At 38.2% G+C, this 27,885-nt stretch overlaps 1 protein-coding gene across 6 annotated transcripts; it reads left to right on the top strand.

Moving 5' to 3' along the window:
* Positions 1 to 14: 14 nt before the first annotated feature.
* Positions 15 to 27,885, top strand: LOC117413183 (calcipressin-3-like). Of its 6 annotated transcripts, XM_034021986.3 has the most exons (6): positions 15 to 234; positions 913 to 978; positions 1,077 to 1,334; positions 22,216 to 22,389; positions 22,659 to 22,830; positions 23,937 to 27,885. In XM_034021986.3, exons 3-6 carry the CDS (start codon positions 1,131 to 1,133, stop codon positions 24,101 to 24,103), a joined length of 717 nt encoding a protein of 238 aa, XP_033877877.1. In that variant the 5' UTR covers positions 15 to 234; positions 913 to 978; positions 1,077 to 1,130; the 3' UTR covers positions 24,104 to 27,885. The 6 variants fall into 6 exon arrangements, with proteins under 6 accessions (XP_033877877.1, XP_033877875.1, XP_033877874.1 ...); XM_034021984.3 differs by lacking the exon at positions 913 to 978; XM_034021983.3 differs by lacking the exon at positions 913 to 978 and having other exon boundaries at positions 1,074 to 1,334.

Below are 27,885 nucleotides of genomic sequence, written 5' to 3'. Positions count from 1 at the left end.
TCAGAACCCCGGTGTATTCTGTACATTTGTAGGGTGTAGCTGCAACCCAAATTGTCACATGAAAACCGATGTTCCAAGGGGAAATAGTAATGCAATTTAAGTTTTAGCTGATGACGTATTTTAATCTTACATTGCGTGACAGTAGGAGCAAATCTATCCCTAACTTGCATGTTCTGCATTATAATAAAAACATAAACTAATTAAGACATTTGTCTCATTGATATAATTATTGTGGTGAGTACTGTAGACAATGCAATATTTACGTGTTGCATATTGCTTTCTATTGCTACTTTGCTGTTAAATAGAGATGAGAAAATATATAGTTTACGAGTAGTTTTTATTTTTTATTGTATGTATACGTTTAAGATCAGAAACGCGTCCTTGCCGTTTTGACATTGGCAGTGTAAGTGATGAGACAGCCAGGAAATCATTTGTTGCTGTTTTTATTTTCTTTGTTTGTTGTCAGATCTCTATTTCTAGTAATATTGACCGTGTCTTCATGACTAATATGTTTATTGTAATGTTGCAGATTACTCTTTGTATTAATATATTTGTTCTATTAATATCCATGTGCATTTTTAACATTACGCCTATGACTATGATATTATTAACAGGTTATTGTTAAATATCTACATACAAACGTAAAATAACGGTGCTTATTATTAGTATTATTATTCCTACAACAAAGCAAAGTTGCAAATATGCAAAGGTCGTATTGTCTCATTAGAAATACAATATTTCTTATGTACCAGAATTAAGGACCAAAAACCGTACATTGTTGCATTGTAATATGTTTGGTTTTAGGTTGTTTTAGTATGTTCTTCTTTGAAAGAAGAACATACTAAAACATTTCTTTTTTATTTGATTCCTTTTTTTTTTTTGATAATCTAATTCCACTCGCACCGTCTTTAGCCTACCGCTAGAAGCCGCTGTTTTGAGCGCTTGGAAAAATTCTGAAATCTACAGCTGTTTAAAACGGTACATACAGTACCCTCAAAACATAATGCTCGTTTATAACATCAACAAAATGAGTCGCCCGTTCTCAAAAGTGTTCTATTCTTTCTGTTCTTCAGCAGAGCCTTTACACTATTGTAGTGTACTCCCCAGCACTTCCCCCCTCCCGCCCCACGATGCTGAGGGACAGTGTGAAGTCCTGGAGCAACGGCCAGTCCGACTCCTACAACAGTGACCAGGAGGAGGAGGAGGAGGAGGAGGAGATGGTCTTCGGAGAGAATGACGGAGACCTGGAAGAGATGATGGACCTCAGTGACCTGCCAACCTCCCTGTTTGCCTGCAGTGTTCACGAAGCAGCATTCGAAGACGAACAGCATCGGGTGAGTGGCTCATCCGTGTGGCGTGGGGCGAGTCAAACGATCCTGAGCCTGCTTGGCTTGGGCTTTGTGCTCCCATGGGTTGGGGAGGGAAAATGTGATGTTTTTTGTGTGTGGTGCTTTTTGCTGTTGTTATCTCAGAGGGGGACGCCTCTAAGGTGTGTGTGATCTGACACTGGAGTGCAGTCCATGCACGGGTTTAGATGATCAATATCATCAGTGTTTTGTTTTGTTTTTGTTTGTGGTTTTGAACCTCCACTGGTGTAAAAGCTTCTGGCCCCCCTCTGCAAAGACATCGAATGCAACCTGACCATGTAAAATACTTTATATTTCCACCAGCCCTTACTGGAATTAAGCTGTGTTCCACTACTAACTTAAAGAGCAAGTATCTTTAAATGGCATTGCTTTTTAAATGTACATTCCCCTTACAATGTTATGATGTTTGCAAATATTTGAAATGGTTCTTATGCTCTAATACTAAGTTACTATCATCTTTCTCTAAATATGCCCCCTGCTGTCCTTCGGATGAGACGTAAAACTGAGGTCCACTGCAGCAGCAGTTGTGATGCATAATTCACCCCCTAGTCTCTGTAAGTCGCTTTGGATAAAAGAGTCTGCTAAATGACAAATTAATAATAATTATTAATAACACCTAATGTCCGGCTTTTAGATTCACTGAGTCCTTAGATTTACTCTTTTAAGCAAAATACAAAAAATCAAAGTTAAACAACCTTTTTTTTTTTTTTTGCCCCTGCAGAACAGTTTACACTACCAGAAATAAACGTATTCAATAAATTCATGCACATTCTGTATTTTCATTAAATACCAATATTAGGCTCTCTCCTCATTTGGGCATTACAGGCCATTGCTAACTTACCGTAGCTGCTCATAATGCTTTCAATGTGTATCCAGGCCCATTTGTTTTTAAAAGTATTCGTCAGCATAAGAAACTGACAGCTAGCTTCACAGACCATGATTAGCACTGATCTTACACTACTTTAAGCTTGAATGTCGTTCTGTTCTTGCACAACACAATTGTTCTGTGAAACAGATTCAGTACCTGGGGCTTTTAAACTGCAGTAGCCTGCAAGTTTTCATGGGTTAACGTGCTTGCCTGGTGTCCAGCTTTATAAATAGAATGGCCTAGATTATGACAACTGCAGCAGCTATGTGAAGCTGTCCGATGCATTGCTGCAGCTCTCCTGCTGTGGGTGAACTGTTCTTTAAGTAAACACTGCTCTTATATTATACAGGATTTTATTAAATTAGCTTATTAGGGTTACAACAACTACAACAACATGATGATGATATTATTAAGTACAAAGCTCTGATCATAATTGTGACTTTATATTTCATATACCCTGTGCAAAATTGTACATTAGCCCTGTCTCTGTACCAAGTGGTCAAGTACCTACTAAGATGACTTTTGTTTTTATTGATTTCTTAATAGAACAATCCTACGCTAGAAATAATTAGTTATTTTGTGACTCTTGTTTTGATTCCTTGACCATAATGAAGTCTGTCCAGTCCAGGGAAGGCTAGAATTGAGCGCTGTTCTGCTCTTGGCTGATGCCAGCAACTGCGGGCAGTGATTGTAGCATGACTTGGTCTGTCTGATTCAGTCTAGCCGAGTGTACATGAAGAAGCTACAGACTGCTACTTGTTAGCTGATGTTCACTTTGAAATAAATAAAACGTTTTTTTTGGGGGGGGGGTTTGTGTGTGTGTACCTCTCCCACCCCCCCGCTCTTTTATGATCCCATGGTGTAAAGACCCACTGACCCCTGATTGACTTCTATCATCAAAATCCAATGAATCGTCAGTAAATGCAGTCACGGTGACCTGCCGTTCAGTGGAACTGACTGAGCTGTTCAAGGCTACATCTTGAGAACCAATTTGCATGGATATCTCTTACAAGATGTTACTCCGCATACTGTATCATGGTGATGCAGGCCCAATTTTTTTTCACAGTAACTTACAGCTGATTGTCTGAGCTGTTTCAGAGAGCCTAATGGAAGCATGCATGGGCTTCTTTTGTAGTAGTGTGTGCTGTTCTAGATGCTGTTGTTGTAGGTCATGCTGACCTACTTTTTCATGATCGTGAGACCTGTGTGCGTTATTTTTATTCTTCATGACAGATACACGTGTTGCTGACATTGTTTGTAAGGCAGAAAGATACCTTCTACTTTACATTATACATTATTATAACTATGTGCAGAAGGGGGAAACAACATAAATATCTATTCATAACATTTTAGATTTAGTATGTCATAAGTGTGCATCTAACTAGTAATGTGCATCTATCGTGAGGGTAAAGTATTATTATCTCAATAGAATGCATGCACTAAAAAGTATGTACATTGTCTGATGAACATTCAGTCCCATCCTGTATGTTGGAAGTACAGCAACATTGGGGGCTGTTTATTAGTTCCTAACTTTGGGTACAGTACATTGTAATGGCCTAATTGGTTAACCCAGTTAAAGCAGTATATAGTGCATTTATGTAACAGAGCCACAATGGCACAAGAGATGCATTTTTCCTTATGGGAAACGTGTTTGTTGTTAGTCTTGCGGAAACAGGTTTTGTATTCTCCCATCAGACGAGCCTCGTTCTAAGTGGAACAAATGGTTAGGGGAGCAAATGAAAGAACGGGCATACTGGATCTGAAAAAAAGACTGAAACTATGTACTTATCTGATGTCCTACAGTAAATCTTTTCACATTTACAGGCTTGTCATGATGGGCTTACACCGGGACGGGTGTTTTTATTATTTTGTTGCTGTTTGATCTCAGTGTGTATTTACTTGCTGTGGCTGCAGCATAAAAATAAAACACATTATATAATATATATATATTAAAAAAAAAAAAAATGCATCCTCAATTAGAAACAAACTGCATATGGATTTCTTGTTCAACACTTAGCATTGATTTTAGGATCCTGACGCTTTATACAATAGCACGTTTACCACCCTATATGTACCAGTTCAAACCTTTTGTCAAACAGTTGGTTTTGTTGGTTCTCTTATAAAAGTTTACCACAGTACTGTTGCCGTTTTACCACTCTTTTCCCATAGTTATACAAATACTACAGTATGCATTTACCATAGTTTTCCCTGGTTTGCCATGTTTGTGAATATGCTTTACCATACCGTTGCTATCCTTTACCATGCTTACCTATGCTTTACCATGCTTTTATTATGGTAGATGTTTACAAGGGTTGTTCTGTAATACTGTACTGTATATATCATGGAGCTGTCTTGAGAGCTTTTGTTTATCCATGGGCATTGGTAAACGGTTTTATCCTATAATGTTGGCCCTGTAAAACTCCTTGCTTGACAATCTATAAATAATTACAAAAGCCAGCAGTCAGATCTTTGCACGACATGCAAATGACTTGACGGTTCTGATTTAAAAGAGCTGTTTTGTTTATTTAAAACAAGTTTGCAGTTTACGACGTGCTTTCTGAACTGTTTGAAGTGAATCGTCTCTTTTCCAAGCACTGTTTAATAAGACCCCTGGTATTCACAATGCTTTGTTATCTTGCATCAGGAAATTCAGGAAACTTCTGCACTGTAGTTGGATCATGTGCCTGTAATCCGGCTTCATGAATATCAGGTTTGATTGTATTCATCAAAACAAATCTTTTTAAAAAACTACAGAGTTAAAACAAATAAGATATGTTTTGTGTTGTTCATGATTCTTGATGCTTCATTACACATGCCTGCCTTGTGATCTGGTCGTTATGTTTTGTGGTACATATTAATCATTACACAGCTCAATAGGCTCTTGGGAGATGAATAAATTAATCCTTACTTGCAAAAACATGTCAAGTGCTGCAGATGGAACAGAAGATGAAACACATTGCATTTTGACAGACCCCATGCTGGGCTGTGAGATTGCTGGGATGAGAAAATTTCAGTGTGATAAGTTTAGAGTAGATAACAACTTTTTAAAAATGTTTTATTGAATGCTACAAATATATTGTTGGCGTGAATATATGTTTCATCGTTATATTTCATTTAAGTTTTTGCCTGGAACTATTCAATGTAGAATTTTGACTATAAATACCATAATAATTCATCAGCCTTTTAGAGGAAAGTATTTCTTGCATGCTGACTTGATTTCTTAATTAAAACACCATGAAACCTGTTGACGTGATAACTTTCAATGTACTCATTGTATCTGATCTTTTTTAAAAGCTATATTAAATTGCAGAGGGAAAGCAAGTTATCATATATGACACTGCACAACTTTCCAACAGGGACCCTGGGGGGGGGATAGTGTTTAATAGCGAATCAGAAATACTTACTTGACTAGATCAATAGCAACACATTTTTCTAAATGGAGCGTGATTTATTATGGTATTTGGGCACTTGTCAAAAATACACACTGAATAGTCCCAATTTTCTGCATAACCCAATATCCCCTCATTAACAATAATTTTATCTTAAAAAGTCAGTGAGGACCATCACATGACTCGTGATAAGTATTGAATTGTAGCCTGCACATTGTGATGTGTAAAGATCGAATCGTGCCTATAGTTTATTGTTAAACCCCTAGTGATTTCCAGAACAGCAGTTAAAGAACAGTCAAGGGAACCACCGAGAGTGCCGTGGATAGCCGTGCAGTAACTCTGCTGTTTGCCAATAAGTGGATTAAAACAGACGGATGGAGTTTATCATGGTAATCCAACAAGGAGTTCAGTATGTACAGTAGAAAACTCTGTGATTCCCTTCTCCCGCTGGGTGTTTACTGTGATTGAGTTGTTTTTGTGATTGTTGATGCCAGCTATTACTACACAGATCTGCACAAAGGGAACATATTGATATTGTTGCACAGTTAGAGAGGCTCATCTGGATTCTGTACGCTCTGTACTATTAAAAGGAACTGTCCCTCATCTCTGGGCATTTCTGTAATATGTAAAAGCTGCATATTCCTGTTCCTAGCAAGTGTCTCACACACAGTGGTCCAGACAGCAGATCTGATAGGTAACAGACGGCTAAAGTGTTTCGGATCGTTCGTGTTACACAAAGAGCAGTCTCAAAAGAGATGAGTGTTGGGGCCATTTTGAAGAACAGACTTTGCTACAGATTTCTACCCTGAAATAAGTTACAGGAGGATGTGATCATCAAGGAAGGGTCCCACATTTTTCCTGAAGAACATTATGCAGACTGAAACAATACTGTCCTGGCCACCCATGGTAGCCCTTCACCCAATTAGCAATGCTACGGCCAACCCCTGTATATATTGTATATTTATATAGTCTATGTTTTAGCATTAGGACCCTGAGAGAATTACTGTCTGACAATCAACTACGAAGGTGAAGAAAAATAATCAGAGTTGTATTGCAATTAGAAACTGATAAACAGTGTTTTAATTCCATTTCGTCTTTTTTTTCGTTGATAGATGAAATAGTAGCCATATCAGTCCAGAGATGATGGACAAAGAGAAGGAGAGGCGATACCTTTTATTGGACTAACTAAACAATAATTAATCACAAGCTTTCAAGACCTAAGTTCACCTGAAGAAGAGACCTTTGAGGCCTTGAAAGGTTTTTTTTTTTGGTAGATCAGCAATATACTGTAATATTTATCTATTATATATTTAAAATAACAAGCACCCAGTGTTCATTCTAATTATAATCCTGGGCTCTTTTGTTTGCGCTGCAAGATATGATGAGTGTGGATACAGAACATAAAATTATAGTTTATTTACCGTTCAAGGTAAAATATGCCGCAGTCTGTAAATGGAAGTAATCTGTTGGCTCCTCGGCTCGGCTGGGTTACTAAGCAACTCTGTAGTCTCTGTGATTCAGGCAAATCTAATTAACATTTTTTAATTACACAGTACTAATAAACCATCTTTTTTTTCAGTGCATATCTTCATTAAAACTTTTGAAAAAAGGAGCTGTGTGATACGAGATAAAGAACGTTTACATTTCTTGTTACAGTAATCGCCCAGCCCTCTGCTTTATCTTAACGGCCCGTTTCTGAGGTTTTGCGTCAACCAAGAAAGCCTGTAAGATGGCTGATTTGTTGTTTCATCATTATTAAAGATAATTGGATGTTGGCAAATCTTTTGGCATGGATTGATAAAGATGTTCTGTAGCTTCATTTTTGTGCATTCACTGAAATGCTGTTCATCTGTTCATTACCTGGGTGAAGCTGTTCCTTTCCAAACCAATGATAAAAGCTACAGGGTAACATTATCAGACAGGCTGATAAAACAGCCTGGATTTCAGCTTGAGACAGACAAAAAAAAAACAATGTTAGCAATATGCGGACAAAGCTGTTTTACAAATCTCCGGCAGTTGCAAATACAGTAAATAAATGTAAAGTTAATAACAATGCATTACTAAAATCCACATTCTGTGGTTAAGGGCTGCATCAGTACGCATTTTGAAACGACATTTCCCCTCAAATGCAGAATACTGCCCAGAGGTATTTCCATGCATTTAAGTGCACAGAATGGCCCGGTAGTCTCTTATCAGGAATCAATATACTGGGTTAGTTTAGCAACTTCAGATTCTAAAACAATTGTGTTGGTCTGGTAGCGGAAATAAGTCAGTATCAAAAATGCATACTGTTTTACCTGCAAAGAAATGTCGGTTTGCTTTGTGTATTCATATCAAAATCTCCATTCCTTTACATTTATTGTTGGAGATTTGTAATATCTAATTCAGACCGTTAAGATTAACACTCTTTGACTGTGTGTTCTGTGAATGAACCTACTGTGTATATCTTACAAAGCCTTTTAATCTTTAAAATACAGGCAGAGCACTTCATTTTTCATTGTCTGCAATAGATCATATTCCAATGCAAGCTCCAAAGCTACAGGCAGCAGCAGCAGCCTACAGCAGTGCAGCGCATTAGCAGGCTCATTGACGTCAGCGCTAGGTTTGAATGATCCCTGGCTGGTGCGTCTGTGTGCTGCTTTTGCATGTGCTTCACAGAACACTGAATCACAGGGTGAGTGCACTGCACTGTCGATGCAGAAAACAGAGGCAGGACTGAGCAGAATCACAGCAGCGCATCAGATACCTTTGTGTTGGTTAGCAGCCTGAAAAGCACCAGCGGAAAAAAAAGGGGGAAAACACCTGTCAGTAAAGCATTTGCTGTCGACTTTCAGATCGACTTTTTATTTCTGGCTGTGAAAAGGAATGCCAGCTCTTAATATGAAACTGGAGCTGCTGACACTGATCGTCTGTGAGGTTGATATGGAGGTGTTTACATCAGATAACATGCAGGTACAGTTTAGCGCTGGGTGTTTTTTTTTCATCGTTTATTATGCAGTTTATTCTGTTTTCCAGTGTAACTGAGGTCTGCCTTTTAGTAACACAGTGTTGTAGTCTGGTATTCAGACTAATGGAATATGCAAATACACAGCATAGACAGGTCTTGCTGAAAATGCATAATGGATTTATTTTAATACTTTATGTAGAACATGGAAATATATATATATATATATATAATTTTACAAACATTTTAATCTATCTTTTATTAAATGCACAGTTACATTTAAGCCTATGCAGTATAAGAAAATGAAGATAGACTATCCTGTCACCTGTGTTATAGAAGCTCATCCAGGAGGGTTTATTTTCTTAAAACAGAAGCAGTAAGCTGTGGGAAATGAAAGTGCCCGTAGTTATTTTGATGCACTGCAGATGCCTGTCCCTGCAGCTTGCTGCTGAAGCCCTCACCATTGTTACCTAGCTCTTGCTAAATTTTCTGAGATACTCTTCCCACAAATTCACAGTCACACTGTACTGTACTGCACGATATTGTGTTAGCATTACCAAGGAAAGAATTCTCCACAGAAGACAAAATGCTCATTCCAATCTGCCACTGCAGACGATGCATGGCATTATAAGAGCTGCTGCAGTTAGTAAGGCAAACTGTGCAAATTAAGCTGTGTGCTTTTGCAGTAATTTGATACAGTACAATAAATGTAATAATGTGTTAATATAGTCAGTTCACAGAGGATATTGAATGCATATCCATGCAGAAAATATGAATTGGTTATATGAGTTAAAATGCCGTTTGTATCTGACATTTTGAGTTACTGCATTCAAATGGTTTGGTGAGCTGAATTCATTTTAATTAGATGAAAAACAACATTTGATTAGTGTGTGTTTATTCAGGAGCTTTAAAATGTTTTAGCAAGTAATGCGTCTGCCTTTTGTTCTCTGTAAATGCTGTTTTCATTAAAACTGAAGTAATTGCTATTTACATGATCTCTTTAGTGTGCAAACAGTAAACTCTTGGTTAAAATTGCAACCATTTCAGGGGTTGGTGATGTCATTGTTTGACAGTGTCTAGTTATGTACTCAGAGATGTCACAATAGCCAGGTTTGTATCTAGGGCGTCCTGGTTTGAAGGAGTGGCTGTTTGTTTTGTGCCAGAGAGGGGAGAATTAGTCTTTTGGCATTGGTGGTGATTGGAAGATCATTACATTATGCACGGCCAGTGATTAAACTGTCTTTTTACAGCTGAGGTTACACACGGTTTTGTATGTGCAAGGTGCATGTTGTTTTGTACATACAGCATACTGAGTGGTCAATAATAGCAGGTATTTTTAGCCAGCCAATAAACAACAAACCAGTAAACATGAATGCACTTTTCTCGAATGGCACGTTAAACACAGGTGTATGACAAAACCTTTAGACGTCAGAGTCTTTTCATTGAGAATTGTGAAACGCAACTCTTGAGTTAGATAGGGATTTCTGATGGCTGTGTTCAGGCTCAAACCTATTTAATAAAGATTGTCTTAAGGTAAGCAAAAGACATTTTAGGAAAAGGAAAATCTGCAGCATGTCAGAGAAGGTGAATAAGAAACCATACGTTGTCGGATTCTATTACGTTCAATACAAATCAGCAGTCATTGACATACTGTCAGCCAACTTGCGAACAAGCTCCCACTCTGAGGAGACAGCTACATTCTGTGTGTTCTGGTGTGTTAGTATTGGTACAGTACACCCATTATCAATTCCTGCTTTTAATGGACAATCGCAACCATTAGCCTTACACTGAAGAGGGCCACTCGGCCAAATCCTTGAGGCGGTGGGTCAGAGAATTATGGATCTCAGAAACAGTGCTACAGTACTTCAGATTCTGGCCTTGTGACAAATTACGCTTAGCTGGTAGCTGGTACTGTAACTGGTATCTGGTAACTGGTAGCCAAGGTCACTTGCCTCATGCTTTTTCTGAAAGGCTTCTTTGACCCTAATCTCTATTGATGTGAGTGAATTAGTTTAGCTGCTACTGTAACAAGCTCTGGACTCCTGACCGGAGGGTTGTGGGTTCAATCCCCAGTGGGGGACACTGCTGTTGTACCCTTGAGCAAGGTACTTTACCTAGATTGCTCCAGTAAAAACCCAACTGTATAAATGGGTACTTGTATGTAAAAATAATGTGATATCTGTATAAAGTGAAATAATGTATAATCTTGTAACAGTTGTAAGTCGCCCTGGATAAGGGCGTCTGCTAAGAAATAAATAATAATAATAATATATACATGCTACTCAGAAGTTGGACCATTTATTTTGTGTATACCAGGCCCTAGCAGAGCTGCTGTCATTACTAAATGCTATGGGGGCACCCACACAGCATCTGTTTTATAGAGAACAGTATTTTGGTCATGACTGATGAATATCAGTTTTGGAATCTGATTGTGCCTTTGAGGTTAGGATGAAGCTAAACCTTTGGGGTGAAATGGTGATTTAAGGATACTGTAGATCTAGGTTTATGTGTAAAAGCTGCTGCTGTAGAAGTGTGGATGTTGTCTCTGGACAGATCAGCAGAGCCATGAGCAGAGATATGGAACAAAGACTGTACAGCAGCATTGGAATGGTACTGTAGCAACTACTGCACTTGTGAGTATGGATTCACACCCTACCGCATGTCAAAATATACCACGGAGATGCTATTTCTGTACATTAGAACCAATGCAGTGCTATTAAAGAGCACTCGGTAATGGTGCCATAAGAAGGATGCTGTAATAAAAACCCAACAGTAGGGAAATGGCAGGAGGGGAAAAGTGCGTCTGATTTTCTGTCTCATATTGATTATCATATAAATAGCACTGCGGTTTATTTTCATACATATTCCAGGCTGTATTATTATCCTCTGTTCTGGAGCAGCTTTGAAAAAAAACTGTTCAGGATTGTATTTTTCAAGGTTCCTCAGGATCTCGTAGCCTATCCTACTGTGTGTTTTCCATGTAAATAGGCAGAAAAGTGATTTGATTTAGCACATGCTTTAACATAAGACACCAGGGTTTTAAAATAACCTCTTAGTAAATGATTCTGTATTGCGCTTTCAGCTTGAACAGCCCTGTAGCTCGACTCAGGGTTGTGGAAACAATAGCTACTCATACTGATACCGAGTCTTGGTCAAAGAGACCATGTGTTCCTGTGAAATAAGAGGGTAGGCGTAAGCAATTGGAAAATAACTGCAGATGTGAACTTCAGCTGCCTATAATTTGGGTTAAATGTTATTTTCAAGTCTGCTTTGTTCAGATGGTGTTGGCAATTACTGGGTGTTAGGTACAGTATCTACAGTACACATGTGTTATCTACAGTACACAGGCACACAGGCAATTTTACAGACGCTGTACAGTAATTATCATGAGTGTTGGCACAGTAGCTGTAAATTTATGCTGACGTGATGTGATTTAAAGCCATATTTTAGCAACCTTTTTCAACGATCCAAATTTAGGTCCTGCTATTAATACAAACTAAATTGTACATTTTATTATCGCATAGCCATATTTGTTCTGAGCTCTATTTATATTACCACAGAGAGCAGTAATGCTGACCTAAGCCCATTGTATAATAAGATCACGCGTTGGTGTCATGGAAATTACTGTATAAATAGAACCTCTTGTTGTTTAAACAATAATAAAAGGTTGCTATTTGTTCAGCATGTAGCCTAATTGTGTGGTCCAGTTTGGTAATAGTAGTTAGCACCCAAGTAGTTTACCGTAATAATCTTATGCAACATTTTAGCTTTACCTTCTATGCACTGCCTACTGGATATTGTTGACTTACCGGTTTGTTTACATCAGGGCTTCTCAAACTCGGTCCAGCTCTTGAACAGTTGCATATTTTCAAGTTATCTGTAACATTTGATAAGTAACTTGATCTGCAATTGTTTAAGAGCTGAAAACAAGTAAAAAGGTCGAATTAAGCAAATTATCAGTTCAATTAAGGGTCTAGTTAAGTAATTGAGAGCAGCAGCCACAGGGGGTCCCCAGGACCGAGTTTGAGAAGCCCTGGTTTACATGACCTAATGTAAACTGCAGGCACACAGACTGCCTCCCTCCTTGACGTTTCGTGGCCACTCTGTGAACTAAACATCTTCCTGAACTACCTGCAGCAGGGGGTATGAACAATGTGCAAAGTGGTGTGACGCACTGCTCCTTTAAGATTCAACCGAGACTGTTTAATTATTTCATCTGGACTCCTAGGTGCTAATTCTACAGGTTCCCCAGGGACAGTGAAATGTAATTTTTACTTGGTCTTACAGATAACGATCCTCATCAGGGGTAAGCACTGCTGATTCCTAATTAAAACACTTTTCAGTTCTGCCGTGGTGGAAAATGAATTTGAGGATGAGCGGGGTACTGTAAGGGAGGAGTATTACAAGGTCGTTATTACAAGCGCATGTTTGAAAACGGTAAAGATTGGCACATACAGTATGTGTGCAGATTCTCTTAAAGGCTAAATAACAGTAATAATCATACACATGACCCCAGACCCCAGACAATTATTATTTCCCTTTTAAATTACCCAGGCCAAGGCCTTTGTTGTGATTTATAAACCATCATATATTAAGTAAATTAATTATATTATATTATATTATTTATTTATTTATTTATTTATTTATTTCAAACTATTTTACCCGTGTTTGTTTGTTTGCATGATCTCACTCTTGAGAGAATTAAACAACTTTGAAGTAACCAGTTAGATTGCTTATTTTAGTACCCAGCATTCTATGAGGATTCTAATTCATGATAATTTGTGATCTAATGCTCTAAACAGTGGCAGTGGCAGATCAAAATGCCACCACTCTTAAACTGCATTATTTTTTTATTTGCTGTAGTAATTAAAAAGGTGATCAATAATTCAAGAAAACAATGTTTTCAGTTCCCCCAACAGCAGTTCTCTGCATATAAAGACAGTAAACTAAAGAAAAGAAAAAAATACCCAGAATAAATAAACTTTCCAAAAAGGACCTTGATCTAGCAACATAAAGTAAATATTATAGATGTAATCATTTTAATTGAGCCATACTGTAGTGCAGGTACTGTTCAGTACTTTCACCTGAAGTGAAACACAGGTTTGGCCTTTATGTCAATTCCTTTATAAATTACTGCATTGCAAAATGGTATTATATGACTTTGTTTTAACTTATAAATAAGTAAGCAATAATTCATGAGAAGGAGAATCGGTGTATCAGGTGCTTTGGGAGGTAGAGGCACAGCCAAGTGTGTTATTGCCCCTGCAAAACAGCTCATTGTTGTTCTGATTTATAGGGATTTCCCTGATTGGAATGAAATAAGGTCCAAATCACTCTTATACAGTAACCATATTGTATGGGATTGGACAGGACATTTCAAAGCACTTTTATAGGCAGGTTTGCTGACAGCTAGCTGGTAACCTCTGTGATTGTGACAAGGCATGGAGTACAGTGTGCATATTATAAGCACAGGGACATAGGGCAGCTTGCAACCATATCAATAGGGATTACATAAGATAAAACCCTTCCGCTCTGAATTCAGTGCATCTCCCATGGTGTGGATGTATTTTTATAACGGAGGCAGGTCCACTCTTGCTTGCCTGGCATATGGCGCAGTCCCTGTTTTATTGCTGACCACCTTCCTGCTGTATTTGTTGTGTTGGAAATGATTCAAGGGCTCTGTTAAACTTATCCCCCCATTTTGTTTTCCTTCCTTTCATTCAAAGTTATTTCTAATCTGGTTCATTTTTTTTTTTTCTTTTTTCTGTACAATAACTGCGGCAGCGGATTTCATTTTTTGTAATAAATCAAATCGCCTGATGCAATGAATTTAATCTGTCTTTTACATAATGCGGGAGTTACTGATAGTATAGGACCAAAATAGAAAGCATTATAGTGGCATTGTCTAACTGACAGAGCAAATCATCTCACGACTGGTCTGAGTCACATTCCCGTCTAGTAAGAAGCGTTTGGCTTCCAGTATTAATAATTCGTCATTCAGCAGACGCTTTTATACAAAGCGACTTGCAGAGACAAGGGGGTGAACTATGCATCACAACTGCTGCTGCAGAGCCACGTACAACAGGACCTCGGTTTTACGTATCATCCGAAGGACGGAGCACAAGGAGGTTAAGTGACTTGCTCAGGGTCCCACACAGTGAGTCAGTGGCTGAGCTGGGATTGAACCGGGAACCTCCTGGTAACAAGCCCCTTCCTTGCAGATAAATTAGGCCTAATACAATATATTTTGGCTAAATAGTACCCTTTTCATTTTTTTTTTTTTTTTTTTTTTTTACAAGTCGTAAAGGTCAGCATTACGGATTTAGTTTTCATTGGGAACTCTCAAGTCCCAGTAGTCATGGGACACACAAACACAACCAGTTTCCACTCATTAGCTGTTTGTTTACCATACACTGGGTTATTCCTAGTACTGTGTATTCCAAAGGGATGCACCGGGAAGGAATATCTGTGCTAACTGTTTATAAAATGAACTTAACACTTCTCAATGTGCTCTCCCCGTTATGATCCTGGCACAAACATGCACTGAAGCTTTCCAAAAGTATGGTGACTGCTGTGCACCATACCCAATCGTACATGGATATGTGCCCCTCGGCTCAAACGCCTACCTTCTTATCCTGTTTATCCTGTGTCTTCGATTGTAATGTTTTACCCATCACAACAATAAAAACTAAACCAGTGAAGTAGTTCTAAAAAGGGAAGCGGTGGGAATAATTGGGTGCAAAGCAATCCTCTTTCTTTTCCCTTGTTGCACGAGAGGGGCTTACTGTAGTCTCTCTCTTCTTGCTGTTTCTGGACAGCTTACAGTAAAGTGAAGCAGCAGAGAGGGTGACATGCTGCTCCAACTTAGTGTATTCCTCTTAGTTGCATAACCTTTTACTGCATAAAGTGTTGAAACCTATGTCGTATGAAAATGCACATAATTGCATAACCCTGTTAGACAATGGGCTATACGATCATCAGTAACCTACAGTGCTGTGCTAGTTTGCCATAGATGTCAGTATAAAGCATGTCCAACACTATAGGGTCTGCTCCATTCTCTGTATAATTAATTCTGCATCCTGAATTGTCAACTTTGCCCAGTCTGATCCCAGGAGTTTCCCCTCACCTTTTTCAGATGCTTACAGTCTTTATGCAGGGTTCTGAGTTATTTTTCTCCAATACCGAATCCACCTGGCATTATCTAATCCTATAGAATCCTAGTTGCCGGTTCCTTTTTGAGTAGCGGAATCTGGAATCAACTACTCAAAAGGAGCTGCCAACTAGGATTCTGCAGGCTCTTGTAATGCCAGGTGGATTTGGATCCAGAGAAAACTTGATTATGTAATTACTGGAGCAACAAAATGTATTCTCCTTGTTTAGTATTTGTAGCCTTTTCTGTTTTCAGTCATCAAAGTCTGTTGACTTATAAGTTTACAGCACTTATAGCCTCCGTCAGTATACCTCTCAGAATCATGTAACCATTAGATACCAGATACAATAACTGATCTTTGTCTGCTAAGCATACATTGTCCCATAGCATGAGGATAGAATTCTAGGGATTAAATACACATTTCCATTCCATTCCCATCCTACATGAAACCACGGCTCAGTGAATAAGCATTCTCATGACTTTTTTTTTTTCCTTTCCTATAATGGGACATTGTCTCTCTTTGAAATCATTAATTAATCCCATCAGTGCCTGAGAGAAGCGAATCAGTGGAAAACCTGCTGATTCACCCACATGGGTTTCTCATGGGGATTATGATACTGTAAATAATCAAAACCATAGCCCAGTAAACCAAATATTTACTCCTGCCCAAAGGAGGGCCTGTTGTTCAACCTTAGCCCAGCAGTTCAAGCTATTCCAGGCTTTCCAATCAGCTTAAACAGACACCTGAATTTGTAATCTCTACGCTTGGTCTAACTAGCTTTGGTGTAGGGGTAAAACCTTTTTAATCACTCCTAAGGCTGTGCAAAGTCTTCAGCTGGGCAAACCTAGCAAAGCAGGCTGTATGCTTTTGTGACGAATGAAAAACAGGAACAGTACGGTTTAGATGGTAGGGTCATCCTATGATTCCTTGTGTGGAACTGAATGTGTCATTATTAGTCATTACAAAGCACCACAAAATAGATTCTCTGATATCTGTTTTTTTATACAAAAGTTAAATATTTGTACAGCTGTCGTGTCCAATATTTGTTAAATACATTTTTTTAGTATTCTAAAAGTAGCACTGTATTTCAGCCCTTATTACATATATTTCCACCCCACCACAGTGCACAGTAGCTTTACCTATACAGCTTTAGCTTTACAGTAACTATTATTTATTTATTTCTTAGCAGACGCCCTTATCCAGGGCGACTTACAATTGTTACAAGGTATCACATTATACATTATTTCACATTATACAGATATCACATTATTTTTACATACAATTACCCATTTATACAGTTGGGTTTTTACTGGAGCAATCTAGGTAAAGTACCTTGCTCAAGGGTACAACAGCAGTGTCCCCCACTGGGGATTGAACCCACGACCCTCCGGTCAAGAGTCCAGAGCCCTAACCACTACTCCACACTGCTGCCCATTGGAATTACAGACTGAGAACCATTCTGTTAGTAACATAACTACAATTGCAGTGCTACTGTAGGATACAAAGCTGGGGGGAGTCGTCAACGTGTCCAAGGAGATTTAGACCACATGCAGAACTGGGCTGAAAGAGAGTACATGAAATGTATTGGTATTAAATGTAAAGTGTTGCATGGCGGTCACAGCAATTAAAAGACTATAAGAGTCAAAAGTGTAGAAATCATAGGGATGGTGAGATTGTATAATGCATTGCTGGGAATGCTGCTGTGTTCAGTTATTGTCTCTGGAATTGCAAAGAGGACATTGTGGCTTTGGAGAGGGTCCAGTAAATAGCAATCGGACTAATCCCCCGGGGAAAAAGGTACGAATAATGAAGATTGAGCAAACTGAATCTGTTTAGCTGGGAACAAGAAAGGTTTAGAGGAAACTGGATGGATGTTTCCTAAAAGAAATGGATAAAGTCAACCCGAGTCAATACTTTAACTGCATAATAAAGAACAGCACCAGAGGAAGCTGAGTATCAGCAGATTTAAAACCGTGGATAGCAGGCAATGTTTTACACAGTGGTGAGTGTATGAGATCAACCAGCTACTAGGAACCGGACAGGTACCGATGACCCGAATGACCTCTGCTCGTTTTAAGTTTTTATTTATGTTATGTTCTATTCTAATGAGAGATAAAAACGTTTATAAATTATTCAAAAAGGTCACTTCCTGACATTTTGTATTTTACAAACAAAAGTATACTTGACACCTCGGTGTAGATTCACCACAGTGAAGAGAATTAAAATTGAGATCGCCATCTTAAAACATGTCCCAGTGAGTAATACAGTGCCTGTACATAGATCAATACAGTGTAACTTCTTTATAAAGTCTAAAAAGGTAACAATTGAAGGTGTTTCTTCGCTAGGTCAGAGCAGGGCTTATCTGTTTCGGTAACACGACCCTTCGCTCAGGAAGTCACAGTTAAGGAAGATGGCATAAATAAGTAAACATCTGCTATTGTGTTAAGTTACCAAAAGTAAAAAAAAAAAAAAAGAAAATGGAAAAATTGGAAGGCTTTAGTTGTGCCAGTAGCTGCATGTCTGCCTTCGCTGGGTCACTTTATGGATTCACCCCCAAACTGTTGTAATAGCATTAGCAACAAAGCTTTAGTATTTAACTAACCTTTCAAATACAAATACATACAAGTCAAATAGAAATGCTCTTTTCAACCTTGGGCTGCTCCTCTCTAAACCATATCAGCATGAGAATTAGTGGAATTAGTTAATAAACTGTGATGTCGTGAAACAAAATTTAATGAGAGCATTTTTTTTTCCACCTGCAGGCTAAACAGCGGCGTGTAACTAATTCAGCCTAAACCCCAGTGGGAATGACAGAAAGCACTCTGAAGTAATTGTGTCATTTCTCTTTCAGGAGTACTGTTTGTGCTTGGCTTGCTGACCCAGATAGCTCATATATTGTGCTGTGCATGACAGAGCATTTTAAAAAAAAAATACATTGGCCTGTTTTCAAAGATTGTGTCCAGAATTATAATATTGCCAATTGTTTTAATGGGATTCAATCTACTTATATTCCTGTGCATGCTTCAGATGAGTGAGGTTAGAGACTTGATTAGGCAATGTGTCAGAAAACATACCACACACACACAAACACACACATTTTACAAAATGCCACTTCTGACAGCAATCCGTGACGAGTTTCTAGTGTCACATTTGCTCACGTTGCTTACAGTACCTCACTGTCTGTATCAGTGTTTTCATCTGATTCTGACAAGTCTTCGTCACTAGCAGCCCTGGGGTCAATGTAATCAGTGTATGAAAGAATTGTGGGGACGGTGCTGTGTGAATTGAAAGCTGTGGGACTCTGGGAGGTAAGATGATGCCACTGGATCTGTAATAATATATTCTTTCTAGCTCTCTGCAGGGATTTCACACTGCAGAGTGCTTTAAAGTTGTGCTGTACTGTACCAGCAGTGGTTAAACTCCAAACTATTGCTCTTTTCTCCCAGGCATGTGAAATTGCTAGGTCATAGATGGTGCGGAAACTTTAGCAAGTAACAAAAGAGCAAGAAAAGCTGAGTGTCACTGGAGGTCCCGAAAGGTAAATTGCAAAATATGTGCAATTAACCATAAAAGCAAGGGCATTGCAATAATAAGCCAGTTAGGGCTAGCTAGTATTTGGGTTACAGACTGCTTTGTAATATAGATTTATTTTTCTAAATAAACCATTCTATTGGTTCCTTTTGTCAATCCCAGTAAGTGAAAGACCTGCTGCTATGTATATCTGCAACACTTTGCATTTGCATTACAACATGCTTTTTTTTCCCCAAAATATTTGCATTATCGGTAATGAGGAAACTAAAAGATATGTGTTGTACAATTGGGTCATTTGCATCTTTGTGGTTTTTATACCTTGTAGTAGTTTTGAAACACTAGCATTGTTTTTTCTTTTCGAAAGCATACTTGACCTTTTGGGTCAATCGCACACAGCCTTATGACACCATTGTGGTAAATCTCGGTGGGGAGGGGGAGCAATCTGGTTGTCATGCCATGTGGTTTTAAAATGTGCATAACTACAACTTAACTCTGCTAAATACACAGGTGATTGCACACTGCACAGCCTCCCACTCCACAACATGCTGTTGTATCTCAAGGTACACACTAGCAGCTGTACAGTACTGGTCAAACCACACGATTACTTCTGATGTAAAAGCGACACCCAGTTCTGGACACTTCTATGTAAGTGTGATGGTCCTTAACCCCCAGTAACCCACATGAGACTTCCTCATGTTAAACCTACACACCACATTAAGAACAATTAAACTAATGCCCTAATTCCTAAGATGATGCTATATATACGAAACTGTTTCCCCAAAACAGCATCACTTTTTATTTTTGTTTTACTGCAGTAGGGTTGTCCTTTTCCAAAGATACTTGGTGCTGAAAGGAAATTCAAAGCAGGATAGAAAGAGTTAATCGAAAATAAATCATCCAGAAGCCAGTTCTACTGTGAGATGCCCACCAGCAGCCGCGTAATGTTTTGCATTCGAATAATGCATTCTTGTTTTGAAAAGATGCATTCCTGTTTTGAAAAGATGCATTCCTGTTTTGAAAAGATGCATTCCTGTTTTGAAAAGATGCATTCCTGTTTTGAAAAGATGCATTCCTGTTTTGAAAAGATGCATTCTTGTTTTGAAAAGATGCATTCCTGTTTTGACACTTGACCATTTGTTGATCAGTCTTGGGATCCCTCCTGGTGTCATGTTATTCTGAATGGGATCCATGGCCTTTTAATAATTTAGGTTTGCTGTTTTGTTTTTCAGCTGCATATATTTTGTTTCCAAAGTATGGGGCTTCATTTCCTTGATTGCAGACTCTCCCGGAATGAAATGGCTAATGAACTACAGTAATTAGTTATCTTGGATGTTTTAGATTTACTAGCTTTGTTTCTGGGGGCTTTTTTTGTTAATAAAAACTGATTTTGTCTTTCTTTGTTTTTATAAAGTTTATGGAAAATACCATATACGGTAGCCTTTGGGTTTTATTTTACTACATAGTTACTCCAAAATGTAAATTCAAAATGCAAAACAACACCTTTTTAAGTTACGCTGGGAAAAGTACAGACGTCTGGCCATTTAACAGCCTACTGTTCTATATGGTACACTTAATACATTATACAAAAAAAAACCCATCTTTTTAAGCTGAAGTTTTCCCTTCAATTAATTTGAAATTCCTGTTTCTTGCATTCTTCCATTGCTTTGCAGACTTTTTCCGGGCACTTTTACCTACTACATTAAAAACAGCATTCTGATCTTTTATTGAAGAACATTTCCATTTCAGGATTTGTTATAAAAAAAAGTATTTAACACGTTATCCGCATTAAAGTCTAGGACCGTAAATGACGAACCTGCAAAAACGAGCCAGACTCTGCATTTTGTTCCATCTAAATTGAACTGCATTAGTCGCTTGTAAACTGGACTGCTCCTCTAACTCCCCGCTGGCTACAGCCTCTCTCTGCTGGTCAGCGTACCACACGTGCTTTAATTGTTGGCAGTAGAAACTCAGATTACATCATCCCACTGTTTGAAAATCTTCCTTGACCTGCCCATTAAACAGGGCAATGTCACACTGCTGACAAGCAAAACAAAGTGTGTGTGTGTTATCAATAGAACAACAACTGCACTGTGTGGGAAGAACATGCAACCTGGGCTTGCAAACCGAGCGAGTGAAGTTGCAAGCAGGTTGCGGAAACAACTTTTAGGGGATTAAAAGTGGACTGCATTCTGATACTGTTTGCAGAAGGGAATAGGAAAATCAAACAAACCCCATGGAGTTTTATTTAGGGTAATGTTAGTGGAGGATGTTTAAGGGAAACTGCAGCATTTTTTAATATATATTTAGGTGTACCATGCAGTACTGTAGGATGCTGACCTTTGAGATTGCTGTTGATAATCAAGTTATTTGTTATGGCTTGACATAAATCAAAAGTTTTGGAAACCATCTATGTATGTACATTCTTAAAAGCCATCTATAACAATTGATACAAATTCCAAATCCATCTCCTGTCAGTGGACAGATTGGGCACTCCATGCATGCTGATTTAGCAGTCATTTCTGGTTTAGAAAAATGCGTACAGTGTTTTTTTTTTGTTTGTTTGTTTTTTCTTCTATGAATATAATGCCTGGGTAAGGGCGTCTGCTAAGAAATAAATAATACATAATAATAATGTGTACCCTGTGTACTGTATAATGCACATGACTGCTCAGGCTTTAGACCTTGTATAGCCCACTATATACCATACAGAATAGTTTTACACCTTGTATAAAATGCACAACCTTCATGTAACACGCATACATTCTTCATATATTTGTAAAAGGATTATAATTACGATAGGTGATGCTCCCACTGTATTTGACTGAAATGTATTTTCTGTTTCAGTATTACAGCTGTTTAAAATGTTATGAGTATTGATATAAATTAGGGATATTTGCCTCCTGCCAAATTCAGGCTTCAGATAATCCGATTTGAGTACTGCTGATTTAGGTAATTTTTTTTCCAGGAAAGATTTGAGGCCCTGTTCAGGATTTACGATGAGCACGCCACGTTCCAGTTGTTTAAAAGCTTCAGAAGAGTGCGGATAAACTTCAGCAACCCAGAGGCAGCAGCAAGAGCAAGGATAGAACTTCACGAAACGGAGTTCAACGGGAACCAATTAAAACTCTACTTTGCACAGGTACGGTCACTGGTGTTCATGCAAAAAGAAATACAAACGGAAAATGAATTCAAATGTGGTATTGAGCTGTAGCTCACAGAATACTGTACATATAAAAACGAATGCGTTTGAAAAAAGCCTGATCTAGCTACCCTCGTGCTGTGTACAGTGTAAGTGTACAGGAAATGGTAGGTGTGGGTTAGTTTCCGCTTCATCCATTATATGACTGGTCATACAGTATTCAGCATTGTACAGCACAGTAACACAGTACACCTTGATTCCTTATTTAGGTTCAGAATGTCAGTGAAGACACAGACAAATCGTACCTGGCCCCACCTCAGCCTGTCAAACAGTTTCTCATCTCTCCCCCTGGTTCCCCTCCTGTGGGCTGGAGCCAAAGCGAAGAATTAACACCAGTCATCAACTACGACTTGCTGTGTGCTGTCGCCAAACTGGGCCCAGGTCGGTACAGTCCCTGTGTTTGTAACCCTGAGCAACACCCAGACCTCCCAACTTTGCATTCAGAAATCATATCATATTTTCATTAAAGTATATCGGTGCTGAGGACATTGACTATGTGACTGCCCAACTAGGAGCTAAAAAAAAATGCTACTGCTCGGTTTAACCTTTTGGAAATACCAGACATCAAAGAGACTAATGAGACCCACTCTCTGTAGTTTGCAAAGTAAAACTCCATTGATCTTGCTGGATAAAATGAATAAATAAATGCACAGAGCAGTGCCTTAATGGTATTCAATTACAGTACATCACTGTTATTACATTATATCTATTGAAACATCTCAAAATTAAAACTGCTGTGCAGTTTAAAATCTTGTATGGATGCTATTTTAGAATATTGACTCGCATACTGAACTCGGTGTGTTGTTGTGTAAAAAAATGATTTGCATCTGTTTCAATAAAGTGGACTTAGCGCCTTCTGCTGTTTGCTGGTGATATTACATGCTTTGAAAGGCTCCAAAAACTCATTTATTTTAGAATGCCAGCAATGTGGGAAAGATGTTCACAAAGGTCTTTCTCCTCTCGTTTCCTTGGCAACCCTGATACAATCGCTTTTTCATTAAACACAGCTAACCACAGCGGCCAGCAGACATCAGTGAATATGATAAGTTCTGTCTTTCGCAAGGATTATTGCAGTATGAATTAATTTCTTCCGTTCAGAATGCATCCCTCACCTTTTAAAGACTGGCAGTGCAAGATCATCTTCATTCTAAAAACATTTTTTTGAACACGATAATGGGGGAATAAACGTAAAGTTGAATTGTTTTGTGAAAAAAATAAAACCTTCAGACATTCCCTGAAATTGAATTACTATCAGACTACAGTGAAGGAGTAATTACATGATTAGCACCTCCTGTAGAAAAGTCTGTACCCTAGTCATCTATTATATATCCTCTATTGTCAGCGATGCCATGTGCATAACAAACTACCCAGTCCTGTAGCTCGTTTGCACTAAAGTGTGTGTGTGTGTGTGTGTGTGTGTGTGTGTGTGTGTGCGTGCCTGCCTGCTGTCAGAAGCTTCTAATTAATTTGGTCTCGTTGCCTCTCAGGAGAGAAGTACGAGCTTCATGCAGGGACTGAATCCACCCCCAGCGTCGTGGTGCACGTGTGCGAGAGTGAAGCCGAGGAGGAGGAGGAGGAGGAAGAAGCTAAAGCACCCAAACAGAAGATTGTTCAGACAAGACGCCCGGAGGCACCACCGCAGCTGTTTGATTAAATCTAGGACTCTGTTGAGGATTTTGGTTAGGCTAATTTACTTTGGTAAGATAGCAGGTACATATACCAAACCTGCGCAGGTGGAATTTATACAGGTGCAGAATTTGCATTGAAGGGGCATGTTCACAGAGACAGGTGCATTCCAGAATGCCAGGCTCACCTCATCTGCTCATTTAAAGCACCGTGGTTTCTAGTTTTTTTTTTGTTTTGTTTTGTTTTTTCTTTTTCTCTTTTTTTTGTTTGTTTGTTTGTTTTAAGAACCAGTATCATTAGCTTGGTACCGTAACTCAAACCACAGGCCTAGAGATGTAACAGCAAAGGTCTGTTGCACTTCTGCATATCAGCTGTCCTGTAGTATTGCAAAATCTCAAGGACACAGTGCTTTATATAACACTGTATGTGTATCTTAAAGAAAGTTCAAAACCTTGAAAACTATGGGAATTGTTGTACATAATGGTTTTAAGGTTAGCATGCATGTCTTGAAATGAAGATGGTTACCAATAGTACATGTCTACAGCCGGCACCTGTAAATGTAAAATTCGCTGTTTTGCTGGGATGGGCTCCGTACGATAAAACGTCTTGTTTTTATGAATGTCTGCAGAGACAGAGAGAAACAGAGTGGAGCTTTTGTCAATCTCACCTGGTTCTGATGTTCATCAGCCAGAGATGAAGAAAAAGAAATCGAAGAAACCTGAAAAAAAAAAGTTTTTAAAACATAAGTTTGCTGAATTAGGGCGTCGGCTGAAGTCATGGCGATTGGCGATTTGTGTGTTTATTTCCGTTTTTTTTATTTTTTTTTATTCAGGCCGGTTTATGGTGTTCACCCCTGAATGTAAACTGCACAGTCATCACATACTGTTGTATATATTCTGAAAAATGTGTTGGCGTGGGAGGGATACTGAAAAAGAGAGGCAGACGGGACAAATATTCAAGGTACAAAAAGAAATGAATGTCAGTTCATCTTAAAATCTGAATTATTATGTAATGCTTTTAAATACAATGTCCTTTATCTTTTTTTATACGAGTGGTTCGTATTGCAATTATTCAATTCAGTTCAGGAGCTGCTCATCGGTTTTAGTTGCCTGCCATAGACACATGTTACACGGGCTAGATCAGCCAGAGCTTCTTTATATTAAAGCCTCCGCGCCATCTAGTGCTTTTAGTATTGCCAGAACTACGATAAGAGACTATTTACTTATGTATCCCTTCTCAATACATTAAAAAAATGTAATTACAAAACAAACCATTCAGAATGAGATTGATAACACCATGAAGTGTTTTGAAGCTAAATATTGGATGTCAGATACTTTCATAAATGACTTTTATCGATTTCCTTTTCTGTTCCAAATCCCCTACGTTGCAGTCTGTATAGCATGTTTCTAATTCTGTTCCAGAACAAACCCTTGATTGTTTCTGACCAGCTACAACAGACAAACAGAAAACCACTGTACAGTCAAAATTAGATGTCCTTTTTGCATCATTAATAAACATGACAAAAAAATGTATATAAATTCACTGTAAAATAAGGGTAGCGCTGTCAAAAAAAACAAAAACATCTTTATATGCTTATCGATTTGTCACTGTAATTAATAAAGTAGGTTACAAAGATAAATAACATCTGTATGTTCCAATTGTTAAATTCAAAAGGGGAATTTGAAACCCCGTTCTTATATATTGATTTTGAGGTGATCAATACAAAAAGATGAAATCGGCATGAAACGCAAGTTGTTACGTAATCCTAAAGTTCTGCAACTATATCTCCAAGTGGTTATTTAACCTCATAAGCTCTGATATGTGAAAAAACATTTTATTTTAGAATTTAATTTTTTTTTTATTATTTCTTGGACAAAACACCTTATAGCCTTTGCTTTCACCAGCCTAGATGTGTGAGAATTGTATTACAAATTTCATATACCAACGTGTAAATGTGTTGGGATTGGTGTTTTGAATTTGTGGTATTGTTAAGTAGGAACGTGTACTGTAGCTTTAGTTTGGGGGGGGGGGGGGGGGTACTATATGTGGGGTAATGTAACCACGCTCCAAAACAAAACGTGTGTGTGTTTGCACATACTACATTAGCTAACGTGAGCTTCGCTTTGAACTATGGGCCTCAAAGCACCTTGTTCACATGTAAATCGTCAAAGGATGTGTGCTGAGCAAGCATGTTGTCAGATCATGTCTGTCTAGTATTTGAATGCTTGGCACTTGAGGTCTTTAGAAACTGGGTGCATTTTCTACCAGTCAATAAACTGAAATTTGAGTGTGGCGTTGCGTTCAGAACAACGTTATCAGTTACCGTAGCTGTTCCCCCTGTGCTGTGTCCACGCAGTATCTTTTGCAAAATAAACATCATTGTTCTGATATTTGTTATTCACACATCCATATCATTTTTTAAAAACATTTTTTTTTCAATAAAGCTTAGAAAGATCTCTAACAGTAGAGGCAATCCTTTATTATCAGGCAAAATACAGTATGTTAATCTTTTAATCGCTTTTCTGTGCAGGTATTTCACATCACTGGTGCGCTTCATCTGTATCATCTATTACATATGTAATTTCAGCACATATAATCTATATCTATTGATATTGTAAAAAAAATAAGACTGCAAACAGCTTAATAAACCTTTTATCTTTTCTAAAAAAACAAAAGCATTTTGTGAACTGCTAGTAAATGTAATGTTTGGTAAACATATACCACTTGTTCTCCATAGTGTCAACCTGTGATTTCTTTAGCTACTGTATGACCTGTTCATATGTATACTTAACAACTGTAAATACAATTTTATAACACATAGTAGTGATTCAATGTTTAGTGCTTCGAGAAGGCAGTAGGACGTTTTAATAAATGTCATATTTTTTTAACACATTGCATGGCTTGATATTGCACACTTTCCAAAACTATTTCAGTGCTCGTATTTAAAATAGTAATAGTCATTTTCATGGCACTGCATTATGCATTAATAAAATACTATCTGCTATTGTAATAAAACGATAAGCGTGTGTGTTTTACACTATAAACTCTCATTCTAATGCACTACAAGTGCAAGCTAATGTGTTTCAGCCTGCGTTTGAAAGGCTAATGCTTTCCAGGCTTATTTGTTCACCTGCTGTTCTAATGCTATTTCAATACGGTCCATTGTGTTGTATTAAGTATGTGAAATAGTGGCACAAAGGACCCCAGTGTAAATTGTCTGTAAACTGTATATTCATACCTACTGTAGCAAGTCGAACTGCCAGTGGGGTATGCTGTGAAGCTTTTGCCTGCTCATTTTGTGCTCTGCATTAAGAAGACCCTCAATACGTTTTAAAATAAGCAACTTTTAATATCAGAAATGGGTTTCCGTGGGTCAAGAACATCAGTAGATTTGAATTTCATTGGGAGCCCCGCTTATAACCCCTTAGTCCTGGAAATGCACCCAGTTTTATTTATTTTATTTTTTTTTTGTACCTTTTTGCAGTCTTCAAAAAGGTCAAAATCGTCACCCTTGTATTGTTTCATTGGGAAATGAATTCTGTGTCTTCTTGTACTGTAGTTGTTTTAACAATGTGGCAATCAAGCAATAATTTATGGTTCTCTCTGTATTTAATGTATTGTGTTTAATAATTTTCAGGCTTTGTTTTACCTGACCTGTTACTGGCTTGTTTTTAGTGTAGAAGTATGAATGTAATTCGTTTCACATAGAGTTATATAAAGGAATATTCTTAAATCTGCTGTTTTGTCATTGTTTGCTGCACTGAAGTTTATATTGCCCTACTGCAGATAAAATAAAGGACTTCTGCTTTG

The sequence above is a fragment of the Acipenser ruthenus genome, chromosome 23 (assembly GCF_902713425.1).
Source record: "Acipenser ruthenus chromosome 23, fAciRut3.2 maternal haplotype, whole genome shotgun sequence".
NCBI lineage: Eukaryota > Metazoa > Chordata > Actinopteri > Acipenseriformes > Acipenseridae > Acipenser > Acipenser ruthenus.
This window is presented reverse-complemented; position numbering and strand designations above follow the sequence as displayed.